General features: G+C 38.2%; 1 protein-coding gene across 1 annotated transcript in view; it reads right to left on the bottom strand.

Moving 5' to 3' along the window:
* Positions 1-11969, bottom strand: part of LOC139722221 (ephrin-B2-like) — a 238741-nt gene extending 226772 nt beyond the window's left edge. The window contains exon 1 of the mRNA XM_071633535.1: positions 11852-11969. Coding sequence (XP_071489636.1) covers positions 11852-11952 — 101 coding nt within the window. The 5' untranslated portion in view covers positions 11953-11969. The remainder of the gene's footprint in view (positions 1-11851) is intronic.
* Between the last annotated feature and the right edge of the window lie 9963 nt (positions 11970-21932).

Genomic DNA, 21932 nt, shown 5'->3' with positions numbered 1-21932 from the left:
CGTACAAAGGGTGAGGCACACAAACATGACAAACCAGTTCACATCATTATCATACTCCTCTTCTTTCTTTCTTATCTTTTTTTTTCTTTCTAGTCGTTTCCCCCAGCAGCTCGTATTATTGTGAAAAACTGCCACGGAATGCCTGCGGGGGGCAGTGTTCAAGTTATTTGTGGAGGGGGGGGTACTTCTTTTTTTGTTTCCATTTCCATTTTGGGGCTTCCTTTTTTTTCGTATCCTTCCTTTTTTGAGAATTCCGATCACAACTAGAGGACGGTTGAACGACATCTGAAAATGGACCGCCCAGGGCTCTACATGCTCTTCCTAACACTCTCGCATTGAAGATGCACAACGGATCATCCCGTGCATCTAATCAATCATTCCTCATCAAAATACTCGATTTTATTTCCATCTCTCTCTCTCTCTATTCGTCCCCGTTCTGCCTTTTTTTTTTTTTTTTTTTGGGGGGGGGGGGGGGGTTGTCCGTTGCCCAGAAAGAGCGCATTGAGAATAGAGATAATTGCTACAATATCTGTTCCATCTTCATGTACTGCACTTCCCTCAACACACACACAAACACACAAACATGAGATAAACAACGCTATAAACATGCATTATGTTCGGATGTGAAAATAGCCTCTGTGAGATATGAGTAATAGCATTTGCACACTAGGTTAATACATCACAATAAGTTTGACTTCCACCTTGCACTTGCTATCACGAGTATCTTTTTCCCTCTGTCAGTTCTTCTCTCTCTCTCTCTCTCTTTCTTTCTCTCTCTCTCTCTCTGCTAAAAAAATGCAGAACATTATAGGCCTATGCTGAAACAATAACTGTAACACGTGGCTTTTCTTTTTGTCACAATTGTATTACTTTCACTCTTTTAAATGTGCCTCGTTAACTAGCTTTCCCATTCAGCAAAACTACGCACATTTAGGCGCATATCATCTTCCACTAAAAACAAACAAAAAACAAGACTGTAAAACATTCTGGTGTTTGTTTGTTGTTGTTTTTTTTTTCATTTTTTTTTCTTTGTTGTTGAGTTGATCTTATTGTGGATCACTCCTAAGATTTTCCTTCATGATGATGGATTCTAAAAAGTAGTACACCTTCCTTGTAAATATAACTTTGAAGGCAAGCTAATGAATGGCTAAACCTAGAATAAGTAGGAAAGAGAACCAACCCATCCAACTTACCTACAAATAGTGTACACCCAACTCTTTGCCACAATCTTGGATCTAAATATTTATACTCACTAGCCTGGATACACTCAGTAATCCAGACCAGACAAAACTCCCTATCAGATCAAATCTGACATAATCCCCTCGGTTTAGCACTTCGTCAACAGATTTTCGCTCTCTTTCTCCATTTCTTTCTCTTTCTCGCTCTTTCTCTCCGGTAGAAAAAGAGCAGACAACCATCCAAGTTGTCACCAAGTGCCGCAATTCTTCAAATTTATATCCCTTTGTTGGCAGTTTCTGTGGCATGCGTGTTTTTGCTTTATTGGGTATGTTATCTCCTCGGACTGATGGTGCGGTTCGATCATTTCTGTCAAAGTCTTTGACGCAGTGACAGCTTCATGCGTTTCTGGTTCTACTTGGAGGAAAGCCAGATGCGTTGACTGGGGTCGGCGGCTGGAAAGGTTGAGAGCGTGAAACATTCATCGCTCACTGCATTTTTCTTGGGATACCCACCTTGGCTTAAATTTGTAGAGTGTGATATGCCACAAATATTTGACCCTGTGTACATTTTTTCATGATTCACAGAACAGCGCTAGCTGTGAAGCATTTTGCAAATGACATCAATTCGAAGTTATCTGGCAGACTTGGCATTATATTTAGCTTTGCAATCAGCTTTGCTTCGAAACATTTGGAATTTTTGTGGTAAAGAAGTGACTTCAACAAAAAAAAAAAAATTCAAGAGTTGATTTTTGTCACCATCTAGTCTGAGTCATTAAAATGTACAGCAATGAAAAATGTTACAAATTCACAGAAAAATCATGGGGAAACATGGAAGACAAATGAAATAATGTTGATTTGTTCTACCCTGCTCATTTTGTTATTCTTCATCCACTTTCTTGTGATATCTTAGATAGAATCTGACCAAAGGGAAAAAACATAAAATGCACACACATTTCTGTAGCAGGGATCTCTTCCAAGTATACAAGCAGCATTTTTCCCTTTACAATGGTGCATCATTACGTCTCCCATGGCAACGACACCAGCCTTTCTGACCAACATCCAACAAAATGCTGTGGAATCCTTCGATGGTATAGACCATGTATTCCTCTCGCACATCTCTGATGGTCCCGGAGAAAATTTACTCAACTCATCAAGACGCAGTGTTCATCAAACACACTTGAATCTGACTGACCTGGGATTTGCTCAACAAGCCTTCTTCACACACACACACACACACACACACACACACCAATACATGCCCAAGACATTGTCAACTAGCCTTCATTCAAGACCGTCATGAATACAAGAGCAGGGCTGAGAATTTCCCTCAAAAAGCCCAACTAACACAGTGCCTACGATGCAGGCACATATCAAATCCTATGATGGTAGAAGAAGTGTTGAAAACATGACTGATGTCGATGGGCCACTAAAGTAAATTATTATTATGTTATTATGGATTTCACAATCATTTATTCTGGTAGACTCTGCATCATTTCTTTTTCTTTCTTTCTTTTTTACTCAAATCCCTCCCAACCCCCCAACCCCCCTTACTCTCATAACTGCAATACAGTGTACATAAGTACAAATGTATGCTGATTGTACATAATTTAATTAACAAGCAATGTACTCTGTACTACATCACAGTTGAGGTAATAAACTGATGGTTTGAAAAAAAAGAAATATAATCCATAAATGCAAAAGACACGTGTTGACATCCACCTTCATTAAAAAAAATAAAAATAATAATAATAATAAAATAAACCAAAATTACATGGTAAGACACAATAATGAATGTTTGTATTGGCTGAATCATGTGAACCAGGGCCCTGTTTCATAAAGCTGTTCGTAAAGTTACGAACAACTTACAAGCGACTGGTGATCAGTTCTGATGTACTATACATATCAGAATTTCCATAATTCAGCACAAGAACTGATCACCAGTTGCTCGTAAGTTGTTCGTAACTTTACGAACAGCTTTATGAAACACCCTCCAGTTCTGATAATTTCTACATAGCATCACTGCATTTCATCCTTTCAAAAGCTGAAGATATTACATTTAACACTATAAAGAAAACAACATTTTTAAAAAGTACCAAATTTGCATCTTAAAGTGCAGTAGAGCTGCTGCTCGACTGGCAGGAAAAGGATTTCAAACTCCCTTGAAAGGGACAGAGAATGAAAAATGTGAGGGATGAAGTTAGTCATAAGTCTCACAAGAGAATTTATCAAAGGGCAGCGTCCCCAGCCAACTCAAGTGCCTCTATTGGAGGGGGGGGGGGGGGGGGGGGGGAGGGTACAAGAAAAAGGGGGTGGGTTGAAGGACACTATTACCTTAAAGATTCTCCTTCTCAGTAAACAAAGGGCCAAGTTCAGGGCAAATATTATGACTAAAAGTAAACGTGTGTGTGCGCTCAGAAAGTTCATGTGGTGATTCTCAATCCAATTTTATGATGTGGTCAGAATTTATCGCAGGGCGGACTTTTGAGGTTTTACCGTTGAAGAGCTGCTCCCGGTAATTTGAAAGCACCGCCGCCACCGGCACTGCCAGTGCTTGGGGAAGTCATACCGTGGACATAAAGCAGGATTATGGATGATCAATCTGGGTGCTTGGGAGATGTTGTAAGCATGGAAACGCTAGACATGTACCAGTATGATTGATTGATCACTGGTTTCCATTAACAGTGTGAATGTCTCCAGTAAACTTTGATTGACTTGACACAATGTAGCCTACTACTGAGGGTCAAATTCACATCAAAAAGTTAATTCACAATCACAATCTCTGTAATGTGTTGCACAACAATTCACTTAAGGTATATTATGACAATTAACTTACAGAATTGTACATGAATCCAATTAGCCTTTATTCCTGGTTCATGAGTTTTCATTCAAGTATTTGATTAAGAACAGACCAAATTATGAAATAATACTTCAGCAAATCATTTTTTTTTTTTTTTGGGGGGGGAGGGAGGGGTGGTGGGAGTGGGGAAAATTCAATTAAATTCAACTTTAAGAGCGGAAATACATGTACTCACACGCATTCCCAAAACGGATGCCTGCTTTTTGAAGTACAGTATCCGGAAGAAATGGGCCAAATGAAACAGAGGAACCAAACACAAACGTCTGCCACACATTTGATCCTAATGGGCACCATGCTGGGGCCAATGTCAAGTCTTGGCCAGCGCCCGCTCAAACAGTTTGGAGGACTTTTTTTTTTTCAAAGGGGAGATGGTTTTGTTTTCATATGTCAATTTTTTCTATCGCCAGTTAAGACTTGGAGTCGACCTGAATTCAATCCACCCATCAGCTTATGCTCAGCATTTGTTCGACACATGGACCAAACGAACTCTGTACAAGTGACTTTTCCTTTTCCTTGAGGTTCCTGAGCATAAAAATGGACATAGGCCTACATTACTTTCTTCTACATCTATTTCTCTCTCTTTATCAAATCTATCTTTCCTTTTCTCTCTCACTCTCTATATCTATCTCTTTCTCTATCCTCCTATCAATATATATTTGGAACTCTCTATCTATCCATCTAATATCTATCTTTCTCTCCATCCATCTCTATCTTTTTATCTATCTATCTATCTAACTCTATCTATCTACCTATCTATCTATCTATTTATCTATCTATCTATCTATCTATATATCTATATATCTATGGGCAAGTCCAAGATAAGGTCCCCTCAGAAGGCAAAATTTCATCTATGCTCAATATTGACATGTTTGGTATCATTTTGAAGCTTATGAGTTGAAGTTTTGATTTCCATGGAGGAAAAAATGATATTATGTAAATTTATGCAAATCTCAAGGGCTTCATTTGCATAAATGTGAAACACAGCGTTACGTATGGGACATTTATAAAAATTCATATTAATTCAAAGGAAAGCAAATGATATTTGATTAATATGTGGACATAAGAAGTTCATCACATAGTTTAACTTTGTATGAAAATTTAAGATTATGCAAATGATTATGCAAATTAGCTCATGTCCTATCATGAGATGTCCCATACGTAACAAAATGAGGTCATTTTTTTAGGTTTTTTCTGAAATTGCTATGGTTATTTTAATGCCCTTTTGGAAAGTTCTAATTTATTGTTCAGAGAAATCAAATACCAGAGAAAAAAGAAAAAAAAAGTAAAAGAAATATCTTTTATTAGGCATTAAAATAATGTTACGTATGGGAAAAATGCGTTACGTATGGGACATCCTCATACATATTGCATGTGAATGCATGTAGCAAGCTGGGAAGGTCTCTCAGTACACAAATGGTCTATCATCCTGAAGAAAGCATCCCAACATTGTAGCTACTTTTTGAGTTATAGACACTTGAAACAATACATGAACTTGACTGAACAATTTTCAGAAAGGGGGAGGGGAAAATGGCAAAATACACAATGAAAAATCAACATTAAAGGGATGGTATAGTTTTTTGTAGAAATGGGGATTCAGTTTTCAACATTTAAAGAGATGATTGGAAACCAATTACTGAATTACTTAAGAGCATAAAATCCTAAGACTAGAGGAATTCAAAGTTTATGTGATGGAGATCCAATTTGAAATGGTTGTGATATATATAGAAAAAAAATAAAAAGTAAAATGATTTTTTTTTGTTATTGCAAGTGATACACAAATTGTCCTTATTCAGTTTTCAGTAGTAGCCACAACAAAATTCATGGGTATACAATACATACTGAGGTGTGACTCGAATCAATGACCTGACTGCTAGACAGCCATCATATATCTCCTCGATCACTGGGGTTCCATGCAGCAGGTATTGCTTATTTATTAAACTTAATATTTCTTGTGTCAAGTTGTTTTTCATTGAAACTAAATGGCAAACTACCCTTCATCAATGGAAGTAAACACTTTATTAAACTATTCAATTTTTTCAGTAGTAACTATCCTGATAAAAATAGGGCATCATACTCAGGTTGGTCATAAAAAATATAGAATATGATTGAATGTGATTATGATGGTAAATATCTGGGGAATATTGTTCCCTTGTCAATCTGGATCAGTATTTGAGTAATTTCAACTGATTCCACCTCAATAATTATGCAAAAATTTGTTTATGGGTATTTTGCAAAATTATTTTGCTAAATACCCATAAACATGGTTCCCCACACACTAAACGAATGGGGGACAAAGGGCATGCATACCCAGGTTGGTCATGAAAATATAAAAATATGATTGAATATGATTATGATGGTGAATATTTGGGGAATATTGTTTCCTTGACAATCTGGATCGGTATTTGAGTAGTTTCAACTGATTTTACTTCAATAATTATGCAAAATACCCATAAACATGGTTCTTCACACACTAAATGAATGGGGGACAAACTGTCCCATACGTAACTGTCCCATACGTAACACGTCATGTCTGTCTTTGATTAGAACCTGTCATTAGAGCTTTTTGCCTAATGACATGAAACTTACCTGTGATAATCTTGAGTGTTGTGACTTTCATCACAGTGAGTTACAAGTTGTAGAATGATATACTTTCAGAGAGTTTTGAGGTTGAAAAAAATGTTCAAAAAAACAAAATTTTTCTGGTCCCATACGTAACGGCACATATTTTCTCTTCTAGAATATAATTGTCAAGGTCATTTTTTCCAATTGTTTACATGATTATACTTCTTCTAGATATCAATCACCATGATGAAGTTCAATATGATCAAAGGCCATTAACACTATTTTTCAGGTCATAAAAGTCTCTGAATGTCCCATACGTAACGTGCGCGTTATCTTGGACTTGCCCCTATCTAAATATCTAAGATCTATCTATCTATATCTATCTATATATATATCTATCTACTTATCTATCTATCTACATCTATTTATCTATCAATCTATCTATCTAATTATCTATCTATCTATCTATCTTTCTTTCTTTCTTTCTTTCTCTGTTGCCAGAGATACACATGTATATCTCCTCCCCTGTCTGTCTGAAAGACTACTAGATACTGTGATGAGACAGAAGGTCAATCCGTTTTCATGCTGCAATGCTCTGCTCTACTCTTTTCTGGTCTCCCCCCAGAGGGAACGGTCAAAGAACATTTGTTCAACCTGTATCCATTTCTCCTTGGGGTATTGCCAGGCAAGGCAGAAGACAAGACTTTCCCATGGTTACGGTCGTCGTGACAAATGATTTCGCAGCGCTCCACGATGCTTGATAGATGATCCCCTAAGTCACTTGTGGCCCTGTCTGTGCTGTATGTGAGCAGCACAATGGATCTCTGCACTTTAGTCAAAGAAAAAAAAAAGTGGGGGTTGGTCTAATTTGGCTCTCGAGAAATGTGGGGACCACATGTTCAGTCCACGATTTTCCCTCATTCCTTTCCACTACCACAGCCCACTTTCTCTCAAAGTTAACTCACTGCTTCTGGGAACAAGGTAACCCTATGAGAGTAAAAGTTATCTACAAGTTTGTAAGATGAAATGGGTTAACTTGCAATCATGTGCACAATACCACTGACTCCAATTCTTGGCAAGTTTTCGTCTGCTCCATGTCTCAACACCAGCATGTGTTCATCAAACGTTGTATAGTTTTGATTTACAGCCATTCTTCCATGATTCTGATGCCAATGACCGCAGAAGCACGACACTTCATCTTTACATCCCTCGTCACGTTTCATGCATTTGTTTGCTCATGTGGGACGGTTTATTTCCTTGAAAATGTTAATGAAGCATGTACTTGGCAACCACCTAATATCTCTAGCCTCATCTAAATTCTGCTACTGCAATGAATCTATATCTACAGTCTGTATACTAATTTCACAATCACCAATTAATGCTTATTGGTATCCACAGTCTAGGCTACAATGCCCAATTCAAATTTAGTGTTCATACCTCATTAACACCAAATTACCACCATTCATACAGCTCAATACATATTGGTATATAAGCACCTATTCACTCAATTGTAATTTTGTGCTCTACTTGTGTGCTAGGTTAGCACCAGGCTTGGCAACAGGTGCACTACCACTGACCCATGCTGTGGTAACTAGATTTCAAATTACATCGTATTTTTACACAGCCTGTATTAACATTTGCATATATGCTATGGGGTTAAACAAGTTCAACTATTAATTCCTGACTAAAACCTTAGCAGAAATGCAGCTCCTTACTTACAACGAGCACAAGCCAAGTCAGATAGTTTGTTAATGGGTGCAGAAATCAGGCTTTTGTCCTTAACCTGTTTATGACCAGCAGATTTTGCTATAACACACATTTTTCATAGACACCTACCCGAGTATACTTGGGGACTAGTCTTCAAAGGGTTTAGAGAAAAAAAATCTCCTGTGGTGAATTGTGGATAATCACAAAGAATGTCAATCTAGATGATGCTGGTAGTCATGGTAACAAAGATGACAGCTGGTGCAGATTTGGAATACAAAAAAAAAGAACCAAAAAATTATGCATATCATCAAATTGGCATTTATTTCTATGAAAGAGTGATGCAGTCACTGAAATAATTCAATTCTTACCCGCTACAAACCAAGTGAAGTTGAAAAAGTACACAACAAACCACACAGGAGAAGAAAAAAAAGATGATAAAATGTAAAAATTCAGGCAGCTGCAGTCAAAGAAATGCTATATAACTGGTGTCCTTGCAAAACCCAAATGAATTCTATAGAAAAATCATTACACTAATAATAATAACAATAACTCCAAAAAAGGCCATCAGATTGCAGAGTTCACAACAATGATGGTGTTGATTATGACCGCAACACCGGTCAAGATGAATCACCATTTTTTCGAAGTCAGTCTCAACAACAGACAACCCTCTATATCACTGTGTAGTTGAAAATTCGCAGTCCAGCGAGGATTGATTGGTCCCGCTGCTCATCTCTTTTTGGCAGTAGTTGACCCTGGTGCCATTGTATGTATTTAAAGAGGCAGCTACTCTTGCTTTAGAAAAAAAAATATTTAGAACAAAAATCAGACACTTTTGCTTGACACTGCACTGTGACTCCTAGATCTCCTTGTCAGCTATGATTGATGACTCCCTATATACTCTATCTTATGTCCAAGCTATGGATGCAATCTCCTATTCAAAGTAGAGAGACCCCAAAAAAATAAATAAATAAATAAATGTATACCAGTATCGTAATATTAAGATGAAATATCCCATGCAGAACAGAGCATGTTTCTGCAAATAAGTTGTAACCCCCAATTATCCATCTGTCTGTGAAATGGCAGCTGCCCATAAAGGCGTAATATTTCATGACATGTTCTTCTTCTTCTTTTCTTTTTTTCCCCCTCGCTTCCGTGCAACGACTCCTTATTCTGCCCACTCTGGGCAATTATTATGGAGGTGGGGCCCTATTTCCGAACAAATCATAGGATGGACTTATCAAAAAGCGGGGGAAAATGAGTTGGGAAAAGATACAGATGAGGGAGGAGAGGGAAGAAAGAAAAAGCGAGTGGAACAAAAAGGAGAAAGGCTTGGTTGGATCTTTTGAGGACACTGCTGATCGAACACAAATGCCTGTAGTGGAAATAAAAAAAGGGGGAAAGCGTAATTTGGGCAGTGCTGAAGCAGTCACGGCTTTCCAGTGGCTCATTTTGAACGCAAATCGCTGCATTAGTCGCGAGGCGCGGGTTACTCGGAGTCAAATTCATGACAACTACGCCTTCAGAGTGATTTGGACCGGAAGAAAATGACTCTCACTTCTAAAACGCCTTTCTCCTCCCCCTTTTCTTCGATATAATAGTCACCAGTAGGTAAAGTATCCTCCGTTTAAACTCAAATTTCAGTTTGGTGAAAAATACACGGTGCCCACAGCATCCGAATGTTCTCGTGGTGTATTCTTTCTTTTACTGTTCCATAAACTGCATCACATCAATTTATATTCAAAGGGTTGCTATTTAGATTTTACAGTGAGCCTTCTGAAAAAAAAAATAATAAAATCACATAATCTCTATTAAACTAGTCATTGTAATGAAATGCACTTCCGTTAGAGATCTTGCTAGTATGAACGAATTATCAAAAAGAAAGTTGGGCATTCAAATAGAATGACAAAACAACTCTGTGACATAACTATTACTAAAATAAAATGTACATTTTTGCATTCCAATAAAACATTCACATTCAAAGTATTTAGACCATGATCAAGGGAAGGAGTAAATGTCAGGTTTGATGGCATTAAAATAAAAGTAGAAGTACAGTATATCAAGTAAAGCAGAATTGTCAGTCATGGAAAGATATTTAAAATTTCAAAATGTACATGTGTTTCCTAATCTTGCTTGTACGTATTATTTTCATAACATGGGTTGAATACAATGAAAATGATTACAACCATCAATTATAAAAACTTTCATGATTGGTAGAATTTTATGTGTTTTCATCTTAATTGGCCCAAGTAACTGTATCCACATGCAATTAAAGCATTGCCCGGCAAGAAAATGTTTCTTTTATAACGCAGGGATTAAAGTAGAGCGATTAGTTAGTTTTCAGGCCCAAGTTTTCTCAAACGACACTTCGCATACCACACGCCGTAGTAGCACGAAGAGTTGTATGAGGCGGCAGGAAAAAATCGAAGCGAATTAACGCGAGTTAGCTTCGCACCATCGGGGCATGGTCGGGGTCAATAGACCGAACAATCGCGGGTGAGTTTTAGCGGCTTTCGCTATACGCACCGCACACAGCTGGACGCGCTACTTCAGTTTTTGAACTCCACTTATTCGTGTAAAATGAAGCGTTGCGCCGGGGAACAATAACAGAGTAATGAACTCCGATACGGTATCTAAAAAGATCCCTAACGCAACCACGACAATGAAAGCAACTTCCAGTGAGTAATTCGGAAGGGTTTTCTTCAGGCGCACGGATTACGATTCACTCCGCCGCCGTAAATGCTAAAAGCCTACCAGGCAACAAAGATAGCGAAGTGATTCAGGTTGGATAATAAATGCCTCAGTCGTGTGGTAGGAACGCACTACCAATAGTACCAAATCCGCCAAGACAAGTGCGGTTTAAATACGTCTTACGCACAAACGGAAGTTTTGGGGGTATAAACTCTACACAAATACCACGTTACCGAATCACTACAAGATTGAGGTAGAAGTGGTTGGTTGGGAAGAAAAAGTTAGGCAAGTTGAAAATGAAGGGGGAAAAAGTTCCTCAAAGAAAACTCATGCTGAGTTTTTTAAAAAGAAATTTGATCTGTCAGTTCGTCAGACATCATCCTGAAGTCTACTCTCTCTAACTTGATCAAAAGTGGTTTCAAATTGTGCTGGAAAATATCGGTGTATCTTTCCTACCCTCTAAAATATGCAAACACACAGAGCGTTTTAAAAGAATTTGATTTGTTACAGATCGTAGGAAGAAAAGGTTAAAAAATAAAAGAGAACAGAAATCAGTTCGTCGAACAGGTACTCTTAAAAAGGATGAAAATGTTACTGGAGGAATAATAATATGAAGAAAAGAAAGACTGAAGAACAGGAACGAAGAAGAAGAAGAAGAAGAAGAAGAAGAAAAAGAGCAATAGAAAGCACTAGGTTGAAACATGATGAAATATCTTGCGCTATGCCATTCAATTGACAATGCTCTCCCGTGTAGTACTTGTAAGAGTGTTGAGAAAGGATGATACACGCAGCCTCCGCCTCCCTGTCAAAACAATACACCCAAATCTTTTGAGAATGACGAAGAAGACAAAAATCTTACTTTGCACTGTTCTTATCCCATAAAATCGGCGGTAGTGTCCTGGCCAATGTAACACTCCATAGCAGGAGAAGGGCATTTATAAAGAACATCCACTTTGGCATAGGAAAATGCCATTCCAGTGAGGATCGAGTTCTGACAATATGCGACGACATGGTTCCAGATTTGTTTGGGTTTTTTTCTTGGGAGTCGAGGTGGACTGAAAACACGAACAAAACTTCTTCACAAGACAACGTGGAAGGAAGCGAGAAGCCTAGAGTTATCCGGTGTTACTGGTCGTCCAAACGTAAATATCCAACACTGGAGAATGCGTGTATGACCTTAGACACAAAAGTTTGGTCCTCCTGGATGGTTGATGAAATAAAAATGAGATATTATATATAACACGGTTTCTTCAGATGCGTTTGTGCAACGATGCCGTTATCTTCAACAGAGCCCACACAAATCGAGGGGCTAGCTCCTCCAAATGCCGGCCGATCGCCCAGGCGTCTGTCCGCACTGCCGTACGAAGACACCAGCGAGCTGGTGAAAGAATATCCACACGCACCAGTGAGATGGACAGGCGGGTCTCCAGCGAGTTTCAGCTTTTCAGATGACTCGAAAACTCTCTCGCCCTGTTTTTCAGCGCTTGCTTACTGAAAGGCAATAGCCGTGAATGTGGCGTGAATCCGTCACTGTACAACAATCCACAGACGGACTTTGAATGATGGGTTTATATTCCGTTTAAACTCAATCAGAAAAAAGTTGGACATGATGAAAATCTCGCGCTCACGAAGTGGTGTGACATTGCGCTCCAGCCAGCCGCACTTGGCGTATCATCAATGGGCGAAACTAACGGTAAGTCCACTCGATGGTAAGGCTCCGCGAAAATCTCGTGGCGCACGCGGCTTCTTTATTTTTTTCCCCTCTATCCTTCTTTTTCTCTCTCTCTGTCTCTCTCTCCCCCCTCCATCACAACTCATTCTCCGAGCGTGAGTTGCCATCCTGTGACGTTTGCCGTTGTAAAATGAATATTCATGACTCACGATTGACTGGGCGGGACTTCACAGAAATTTTCGATTCTTTTCTTTTGTCTGCGTCGGGGATGATCTGACAGAAGGGGCGGAGTTTGGAAAACTGTACAGGATACGAACGGAGAGGGCGTTCACCCAAAAACTTGATAGCACTTTTTTTCTTCTTCTTCTTTCGGTTACAGATTTAAACGTTCGGTCAACAGTCAAAGAACTGTAATACATGTAGTTATAAATTGTTATCGAAGAAAACTATGCAAAACCTACCCGAAACTTTCTCAATATAAAAAGAATAGCTAACTATCAATGTGTCATATATTATGTTTCATAATAATTTTCTTCCATCTTTGTCTTCAATTTGTTTTCCTTCAAATTATTTGGACCCTTCCAACAAAACAAAGCGTATAAACTTAGGTTGTGCTGATGACATCATCTGTTAATCATACTGAAATGATGTGCCACCCAATCCCCTTCCTCCATCCAATGTGATAGGTTATAAAGTTAAAATACTTTTGTGTTTAAATTTTTGTTTGAAAGAGTGCAGAATATTAAGAGCTACCAACATGAAGCGCCTTGAGAGTTGCTGCCTTTGAATGACAAACTCCATCCTTGATTACAGTGATATCTATTTGTTGTTGATTATATGTTTGTTTTTATTTCCGAAACAGTAAAATCATATACAAAATAAACAGTGTTGAACATGAAATAATTGAGACATGAATCAAAGTGGTTGTATCAAAACACAATGAAAACTATTTGACATGTGACTAGCAATGGCAATAAAAATGGTGGATACCCCATTTCAGATCTATCTACGTGATAGATCTGTTTTTTTCCATGGGATCCGAGATTTATAAGCCTATAAAACAACTATTGTCTTCTCAACCAATACTATACCATCCCTTAGTTATACCAAACATCATATACAATCATTTCAAAGTTAAAAGTTCAAATTCATTGCCATTTCCATAAAATAAACAGATAACATTTTATCGCACGATGCTATATGGTCGAACATTGTTTCTAACTATCGACAGTGAATTCACTTGCGTTGCGATCAAACGTCATGAAATATCGGGAATCGTATGGTCGATTTTTGATTGCTTCGAAATGCATTTTAGCTTAGGGCTTCAACAATTAGCAATGGATGACAGTCAAATTGACACATGTACCGCTTTGTGTCATGTATTTTTTTTTTTGATGGAAATAAGCATACACTATTTGAATCGAATTTAAACCAACATTCGGGACCAATTTCGAAAGATGATACATACACTGTGGTATGCAGGGCTACTTGACAATGCTTAATGTGGTGTGGGATCTCCCGGCGCGTGAAATACCACCATCTCCACGTAATTGCTTTACGATGAGCTGAGGCGGCTGATCGCTCCCCTTTATAACTCACTTCACTATCAATAGTTTTGGTGGTTTTGAGCATACATCGAATTCGTCGTGCTTTAACAACCCACGGCGCGCTAAGGGAGACACGAACACAAATGATACGCTACAAACGTTTATTTCATTTCGCACTCTTAACCGTTGAACTATTGACTTGTAATGGACGAAATATATATATATATATATATATATATATATATATATATATATATATATATATATAGCCAAGAAAATGTTATATTTTGTTTTATTTAATTTGTGTTTTGTTTTGGGTTTTTTTTGTTTTGTTTGTTTGCTTGTTTGTTTTTTCGGGCAACACGCCAGATCGGGAGATTTAAAACGCTCTTTTTTTTATTGTGATAACTTTTTGATGAACTCTCAGACCTATATCTGTATATCAGATCATTTTAGTCTTTATTTTATTCTATTTTGACTCTCCGAGTCTAGTATCAGAGAAGTACGAAATCATGTCACTCTTACCTACAAAAAAAAAAGATACGTTGAACAAGCCAAAAAAAAAAAAAAAAAAAACCAGAGATATACCTAGTACAAACCCAAAAAGGGTTATGAGAATTCAACGTGGAAACAAAAATTGCCGTAAGTAATATGCGTATTTATGTCTGTATATTTTTTTTTAATTGCTGATGGGCTAAATAACTGTGACGTGGAAATTGCTTTGAAAGACAAAACAAACAACCACACAAACAATAAACAAATATGTACTCACGGGTTATGTGGGGCAACTACAATAAGTTAATTGGGTGGGCAAGTACCCCCCCCCCCCCCGAAATTATACCCCCTGCTAAATACCGGTTAGTGATAATGTTAGAGTAAAGGTTAAGGTTAGGGTTAGGTTTAAGGTAAGAGTTTGTGTTAGGGTTAGGATTAGGTTCAGGATTAGGATTAGGGGAAGGGGAAGGGTCATCTGGAGTAAATGTCCAGGAGGTAATTGCCCCAGAACCGGAAACAACATACAAGCATTATATTAATTTTCTGTGGAATCCTCCATGTTCGCAAAATGTTATCATTTTTTTTTTTCAGAGTGTACCCGATATCATTTAGACTATCGATTGTCTTGTCAGCAGAATGTTTCTTTCGCGGAATGTTATATCTTCGTTGAAGCGGGGTTCCCACTATCGTGCGATCTATTACGAACGCCACGATTGGACATTCGTAACTGATCGTGGAAGATTCGTTGAACTCGTTTGAAATTTCACGTTTGGATACGAGGTTATGCGAGTCAATACGTGTTGGTTCGCTTTGATGCGATATGGTCACGACTGGTCTATTTCAAGCAATACGATCTGTCACGATCTGGTCTCCCGTTCAAATACGATCCGATAGGATTGTCCCGATTGAGTCCATGACTGGTTCCGATCTACCACGATCATTACAATCGGGATCCCCGATTTGGTGCGTGCATCTACGTTCTGATACGTTCCAATACGAATACTGCGAACCAATGCGGGCTGTTGAGATAAGATACGATATCTTTCACGATCGGGATCAAAAGCGACCCCCATTTAAGGTGCGATTGGACCCGAATGGGAAATTATAGTCCGGCTGACAATGGATTTCATCATTTCCTTAACTTCTGCAGAGTGATTAGGCCTACTATCCACAATCATTGATGATTGCAAAGGTTGACAGGTTGAGAATGATGACAACGTGACCTTTGCAGTATTGCGAATGACAATTAAGTTATCATCAGAGAGAAAGCATCACCTAGGCCAGCCACAACCTCAGATAGTCCCTCCTCTAATTTAACCTGAAGAAATAAATTATTGAATAGACCTGCTCACTCTTCCCCTCCCCCTCCCCCCCCCCCCCCCCAAAAAAAAAAAAAACCAACCGAATACACAAGATCAGATCATTGTCCCCTCTCCACCAGAAAAAAAAAAATCCAGACAAAATGTGTTCACCTTCCTTTGAAATACATGAAGAAAATATGATATAACATATGTGTTATATACGCTAAATATAAGAAAGTTTGCCGAACTAATAGTATTACTTGTGTGTTTGATTTCGTATTCGCATAGTATGTATCATATTCATTTTTTTATTTCAAAATGTTGTTATCTCATGGGGTTTTGAAAGTTTGGTTGGTTTGGCTTGATTTATTGTTTTATTTAACAGTGTTTAACAAAACCGATATACACACACAACAGAAAGGTAACTCTCCTAAAATAATGTCACTTTAAGAAAAAAAAAATCAAGCAAAATCATTTCACAGGGGTATTGCTACACTTATTGACTAACTTCTACGTGGGAAATAATGACAGTGATCTTTATAGTCATGAACGAGTGACCTAACATCCACGACAATGGTCACTTTTCAAAAGTCACAAAAGATACTTTGTGGGGTATGTGAAACATTCTACTTCTGGTGGATGTTTCAGTGATGTCGTTATTTTATATTTCATTGTGCCACCCCTCCCTTATTCAACCTCGTGGAATACAAAATATATACGATTTGCAGGTAAAAAATGTGCAAAAAAAAAAATAAGCAGAAGGAAAGTGAAAAAAAATCGATCCCGATTAACACGATTAAGAAGCACGATAAGTTAAGATTTGCTGCGTTTTGATACGATCCAAGACAATCTGATGCGATGATCACGATCAAAAATGAATCGTGTTAATCGTAGAAAATTTTTGAACCGTCCAAAAAAATTCTACGATTAACGCGATTGCTACGATTGACCTCAAGATTTGATACAAACTGATACGATCTAATAAGATCACCACGATTGCTTCACGATTAAGACCACGATTTCAATCGTGGTGCCAATCATGATAGTGGGAACCCCGCTTGAATGTCCTGTTGAACAGAAGTGAAATAAGCCTGAAGCCCACACGCCCACTGTGCGACCTGCGCTTGTGATATCACGCGAGCTGGAGCGATCTCCAGCGATCTGTGGTGAGGTCGCACAGAAAGGGTGCCCAACGGTCGCACCTGATCGCAGTAGCTCGCGGCCGCAAACAGTGACAGACTGAGGTCGCTGGAAGTCGCAAGGTTTTGAATACACGATGTTCCGAACTCCGGGCTCGATCGTGCAAACTCGCAATCAGTGTCGCACAGTGAGCGACCCCAGATCGGTGTCAATCACACGCCGAGGAAGATCGCACACGTTCAGGCAGGATCAGTGCACAACACTGAATTGAGTTCAGTGGTGCACAAGCCTGGCATGTGTCTGCACAGCAGAAGACGCTAGATGGCGCTATATCGGAAATAGGGTGCAGTGAGAAAGGCAGCGCACTCTGCACAGCTCCCCTGCTGCCGCAGCAGCCGCTGCTTTCAACAGTCAGAACGAACCCTTCTATTTGAATGCAGAAGCATAAACGCCATTTTCAAAGTTTTCAAAGTAAGGTCATCATCAAATAGAGATTTTGTTTTTCCAATGGTACTGCACTCGTTAGATAACTAGAAATATCTTAGGAGATATTATTAAGATAATGACATGAATTAAAGTTTTTCAGCATTAATTTTGTTCTTATCTCAAGTATCTCAAGTAAAATCGGATAATTCTTATACTGTATCTGTTTTTTGCAGTAAACTCTTAATACTAAAACATTATGTATATTCATATATGGGAAATATTCATTTGAGGAAATAAGTGACACGATTAAGACTGATCTAAATACAGTAGTGTTTGGTCGAAATACAATAAGTATTGCACCATTGTTTTTTTTGTGTGTGTGAAATGACAATCTCCTACATGTTTAATGGTGCTATTTTTCTTGAGAATATTTTGATGTGTGTTTGTTGACAAATATTGCATCTGTGCTTGCTGCAAAAGGAATGACAAATACCCATGTGGGAAAAGCAATAAAAGTAATTTCATTATTTTTGCTGTTGTTTTGATTTCCTAATATCCCATCTTTACTTGTGTCCAAGATGTATTTTGCTAATAATCTAGCATTTTCCTGTCAGGGTACCATACAGATTCTGCTTGCAACACAGAAATGTGGGGGGAAAATCCAACTGTTGTGTTGGTGTGTGGAAAATGCAGTTGAAATTATGGTACAAACTATGTGAATCAAACAATGACTTTGGCAAGCTTCAGAGTAGTGATATGTGTTCATTGTCGAATGACTGATCGCTAATCGAGAGCCATGTTCGTACATTATTCTGCCCACTGTAAGACCTATTGCACAATGTAAGCATGTAGAATAAGATCTACATTGCTTAGTGTGTCTTTCCATGCACATGAACAAGCATCTTTAAAGATAAGAAGAATTATATGGACATGGGTTAATGAATATGAATATGTTTTATTAGTATAACAAATTGGCGCTGTCGTTGTTTTGTTCCAGTGTTCCACGTCTTACAAGCTTGGCTTTTTAGTGGAACACTGCTTTCTATCGTTATGATTATTTACTATTGTTGTTGCCATGGCAAAGTGCATTGTTCCTTTTTTATGACATCATTCGTGCTTACAAGTATACTTTATATTGTATTTGAAAAAAAAAATGTCCTTATCAGACGAATGAAAGACAAATCGAAAACTTGTACCCCTTTGGATCATGTTCCCTTTTTCTTTTCTTGATGATGGAAATAAATAAACTATTGAATTGAATTGAATTAATGTTTGGTGAGAGGGACTTGATTATGCTATGGCAATATTTTTCCTTAAATGGTCTTTAAGGAGTTTGTACAAGGGTGTAAATTTCTTATGTTAACCTTTACCTTCTCCTTGATTTCTCTATTTCAATGGGAATGGCCAATCAGCAAAATCACTGTTCAAATGATATCAGCCTTTGTTAAAGATAGGTAGATCAAAGTTCGAAAAAGCCTTTGGCTGATGTCATCTGTGTTCGTTGTATGGTTATCCCCAACCTCATCACAAGCCAGGCTTGAATAAGTCAAGCAGTTTGGAATATACATTGTAAACCTAAACCATGAGGCCTGACAAAAGCTGTTCCTGCACTCATTTAAAGGTACACAAACCCTGAAACCAAGCGAGGGCGGTGTTGCATGGACTGACTCTTATGCATCTGCCATGCTTTGAACATTTGACTGAAACTGATTCATGTGGTATGTAAAACATGGCCGACATACAGTAAAGTCAATCTCAATTCGCCTGTTGATTCAGATGTTGTTCTTGATTGGTGCCACCTGCTAATTACCTATGGATCCTTCAACGAGAAGTCTGCTTGCTAGGTAACCATGGAAACTTGAAAATATGTGATCTACTTTGATTGACAGCTAACCAGCTTTACATCGTTAATCATTGTAGTGAAGATGGTGGCAATCATCAAGCCATCCAATAGCGCCCTCTACAATTCATGGTCTGTATAGCTTTAATCCATTAACAGAGTGAATAATATACAATGAAAGCCACAAGAACATGTGAATGTGTTTTCAAATATGCACAGTTTATATCTCCTTCAGTGATAACACCATCACACGTCAATAAATAGCATTCATTTCACATCAGTGAAGAGTTAACAATAAAGACAATTAAATGTCCAAATTGAGATAGGACTTTACTGGACAAGTCAATTTCAAGCAGTGAATGGCATGTTGATTCACTAATCAACAAATTGATATAAACATTTCAAAAAAAAATGTAAGAGCACTGGGCAAATTGTATTCTTATAATCACTGCATGAGCTTTGTGTAGGACTTAATTGTGAATGATTTTCACAATTTCAAGCACGGTAGTGACCAAAAAATAGCTATGGGCAGGGGAAAAAATGCAATGATCACAGACAATCGTAATTTAATATGCATCCTGTAATGACATCTAGTAAAGGAAAATCAAGTACATCTTGCAAGTAAAACATACTGTACACTCCGAATATTTCGCGAGGTTTTTATTTTCACGAATTTCGCGAGTCAGGTGCTATTCGCGAAATTAAAGACATGTGAAAATATTGACTCTGATCCCGATGTGGATGTGACGTACGCATGTTCATTTCTCCATCCAGTACAGGACTTCACAATCGCGAATTTAACCATTTGCGACATCGTTGGGAATTTCCAATTCGCAAAAATTTAGACTCGCAAAATATATGGCGTATACAGTACTCCAAATGATAGTCCTCCAAGAGAACATCATACATATTTCAGGTGAAAAGAAATCAAGGTTGTAGCACCGCATAGAAAAAGAGGCTATGAATCAAAACAGAAAGGCATTTCAGGCATATTTATATTATTGAAGAATGCAAGAGTGAGTGAATATCGCATCTTATCCTTAAAATCCTTACCAAGATGATAATTGTCGTCAGCCCTTCTTTACCCCCATTCCTTATTACAGGAAGACTGCATTTGTACACTTCATCCCTGTGGCAGTTTATGCATTCTGTTTATGCACACTGAAGCAGTGCTTCAAATCACAGACTGACGAATAACAACAACCAAACACTTTTTAAAAATCCTTTGTTCATCAACATTTTGTCCCTCTCTGATTACTGCCAACAGGGGACAAGAAATGTGCACTGGAAGAACTTGACCCTCTCAATTCTCTGGACATTACTACCATACTCTAAGATTCTGGGAGTCTCTCGGCCTCTGATTGGTTGAAGGTGTAATCATGGAAACCGCCAGCTGACTGCAGGGCAGAATAATAGTGAAAACTAGTGACTAGGGTAAGATTGAATGATATCTTGTGCGCGCATGTTGATATATAGCACATTGTGACATTACATTTCCTGCAATTTCTCTGACTGGTAGCAAAACAACTTCGTTTTAATGCCTTAATCTAGCATAAATATCTCAAAATGAAGTGTGATGAGGTATATAAAACAAATATTGACTACTTCTTTTCGAGGGGCACTGTTAACACTATTTTGCCCTCAGTGATTTCTCAGCAGTGCTATGCTCCTCCACTTTATCTCAGGGCATAGCACAGTTGAGGAATCACCTCTGGGCAGATAGCTTTAACCATGCCCCTCAAAGCATTCACTATAATTGTACGTGTAGTACTTAGTAGTTGCTGGTTGTCATTAAATTGCTTCGGCCGGTCATCCCTGGGGTGACATTACATTGTATCTTAAAAATCATGAATTTTCAGGTGAGGAGAGAAACTATTTTATTATTGCCACATTCTCACAAAATATTATCAATGTTAATGGCAAATAATGTAGAAACATTGTTTTGATTACATTAACAGTAAATGTTCTGTTTAAAACTGAAATCAGTATTCTTAATACAGTAGTCCATATTGAGTGAGGAGTTTTTTGTTGCTGTTTTAATAAAACAGATACAGCTGTAGATAAAGGACTGTATTCCCAGGGACATGGAGGAGCTTATCAGGAGACAATCTACTCTGTGCACAAGCAGATTTTGAGAAAGAGTACCACATAACAAACAGAAGCAGCTCTACAATTTCATGAGGACTGGACAAAAATGCTAATGTTCTCAAAAGTTCATTCTTTCTTTTTCCTTTCAAATAGAAAGGTATGATTTTGGTATCAGCCTCACGGATTTACGAAGAGAATATGATGTTACACTGCTCAGAGATACTTCAAAATAGGAATCAGGAATTTGTGATTTGCGCTCAATACCTCAGCACCTTGACTTCTAAGCTAGTTCATCCTTCACTGTGCTTTGTTATGCCCATAGGCACAGACACCAGGTCCTGGACAGTGATTACCCATGCTCGTCTAATCCCCTTGACCCTTTACTGTGCTTTGCTCACTGTTAATTGTCAAACACCCAAGAGTGCTTTAAT

Source organism: Diadema antillarum, unplaced genomic scaffold (genome assembly GCF_040938485.1).
Source record: "Diadema antillarum isolate AM-2024a unplaced genomic scaffold, OU_Dant_1.0 scf00000014, whole genome shotgun sequence".
NCBI lineage: Eukaryota > Metazoa > Echinodermata > Echinoidea > Diadematoida > Diadematidae > Diadema > Diadema antillarum.
This window is presented reverse-complemented; position numbering and strand designations above follow the sequence as displayed.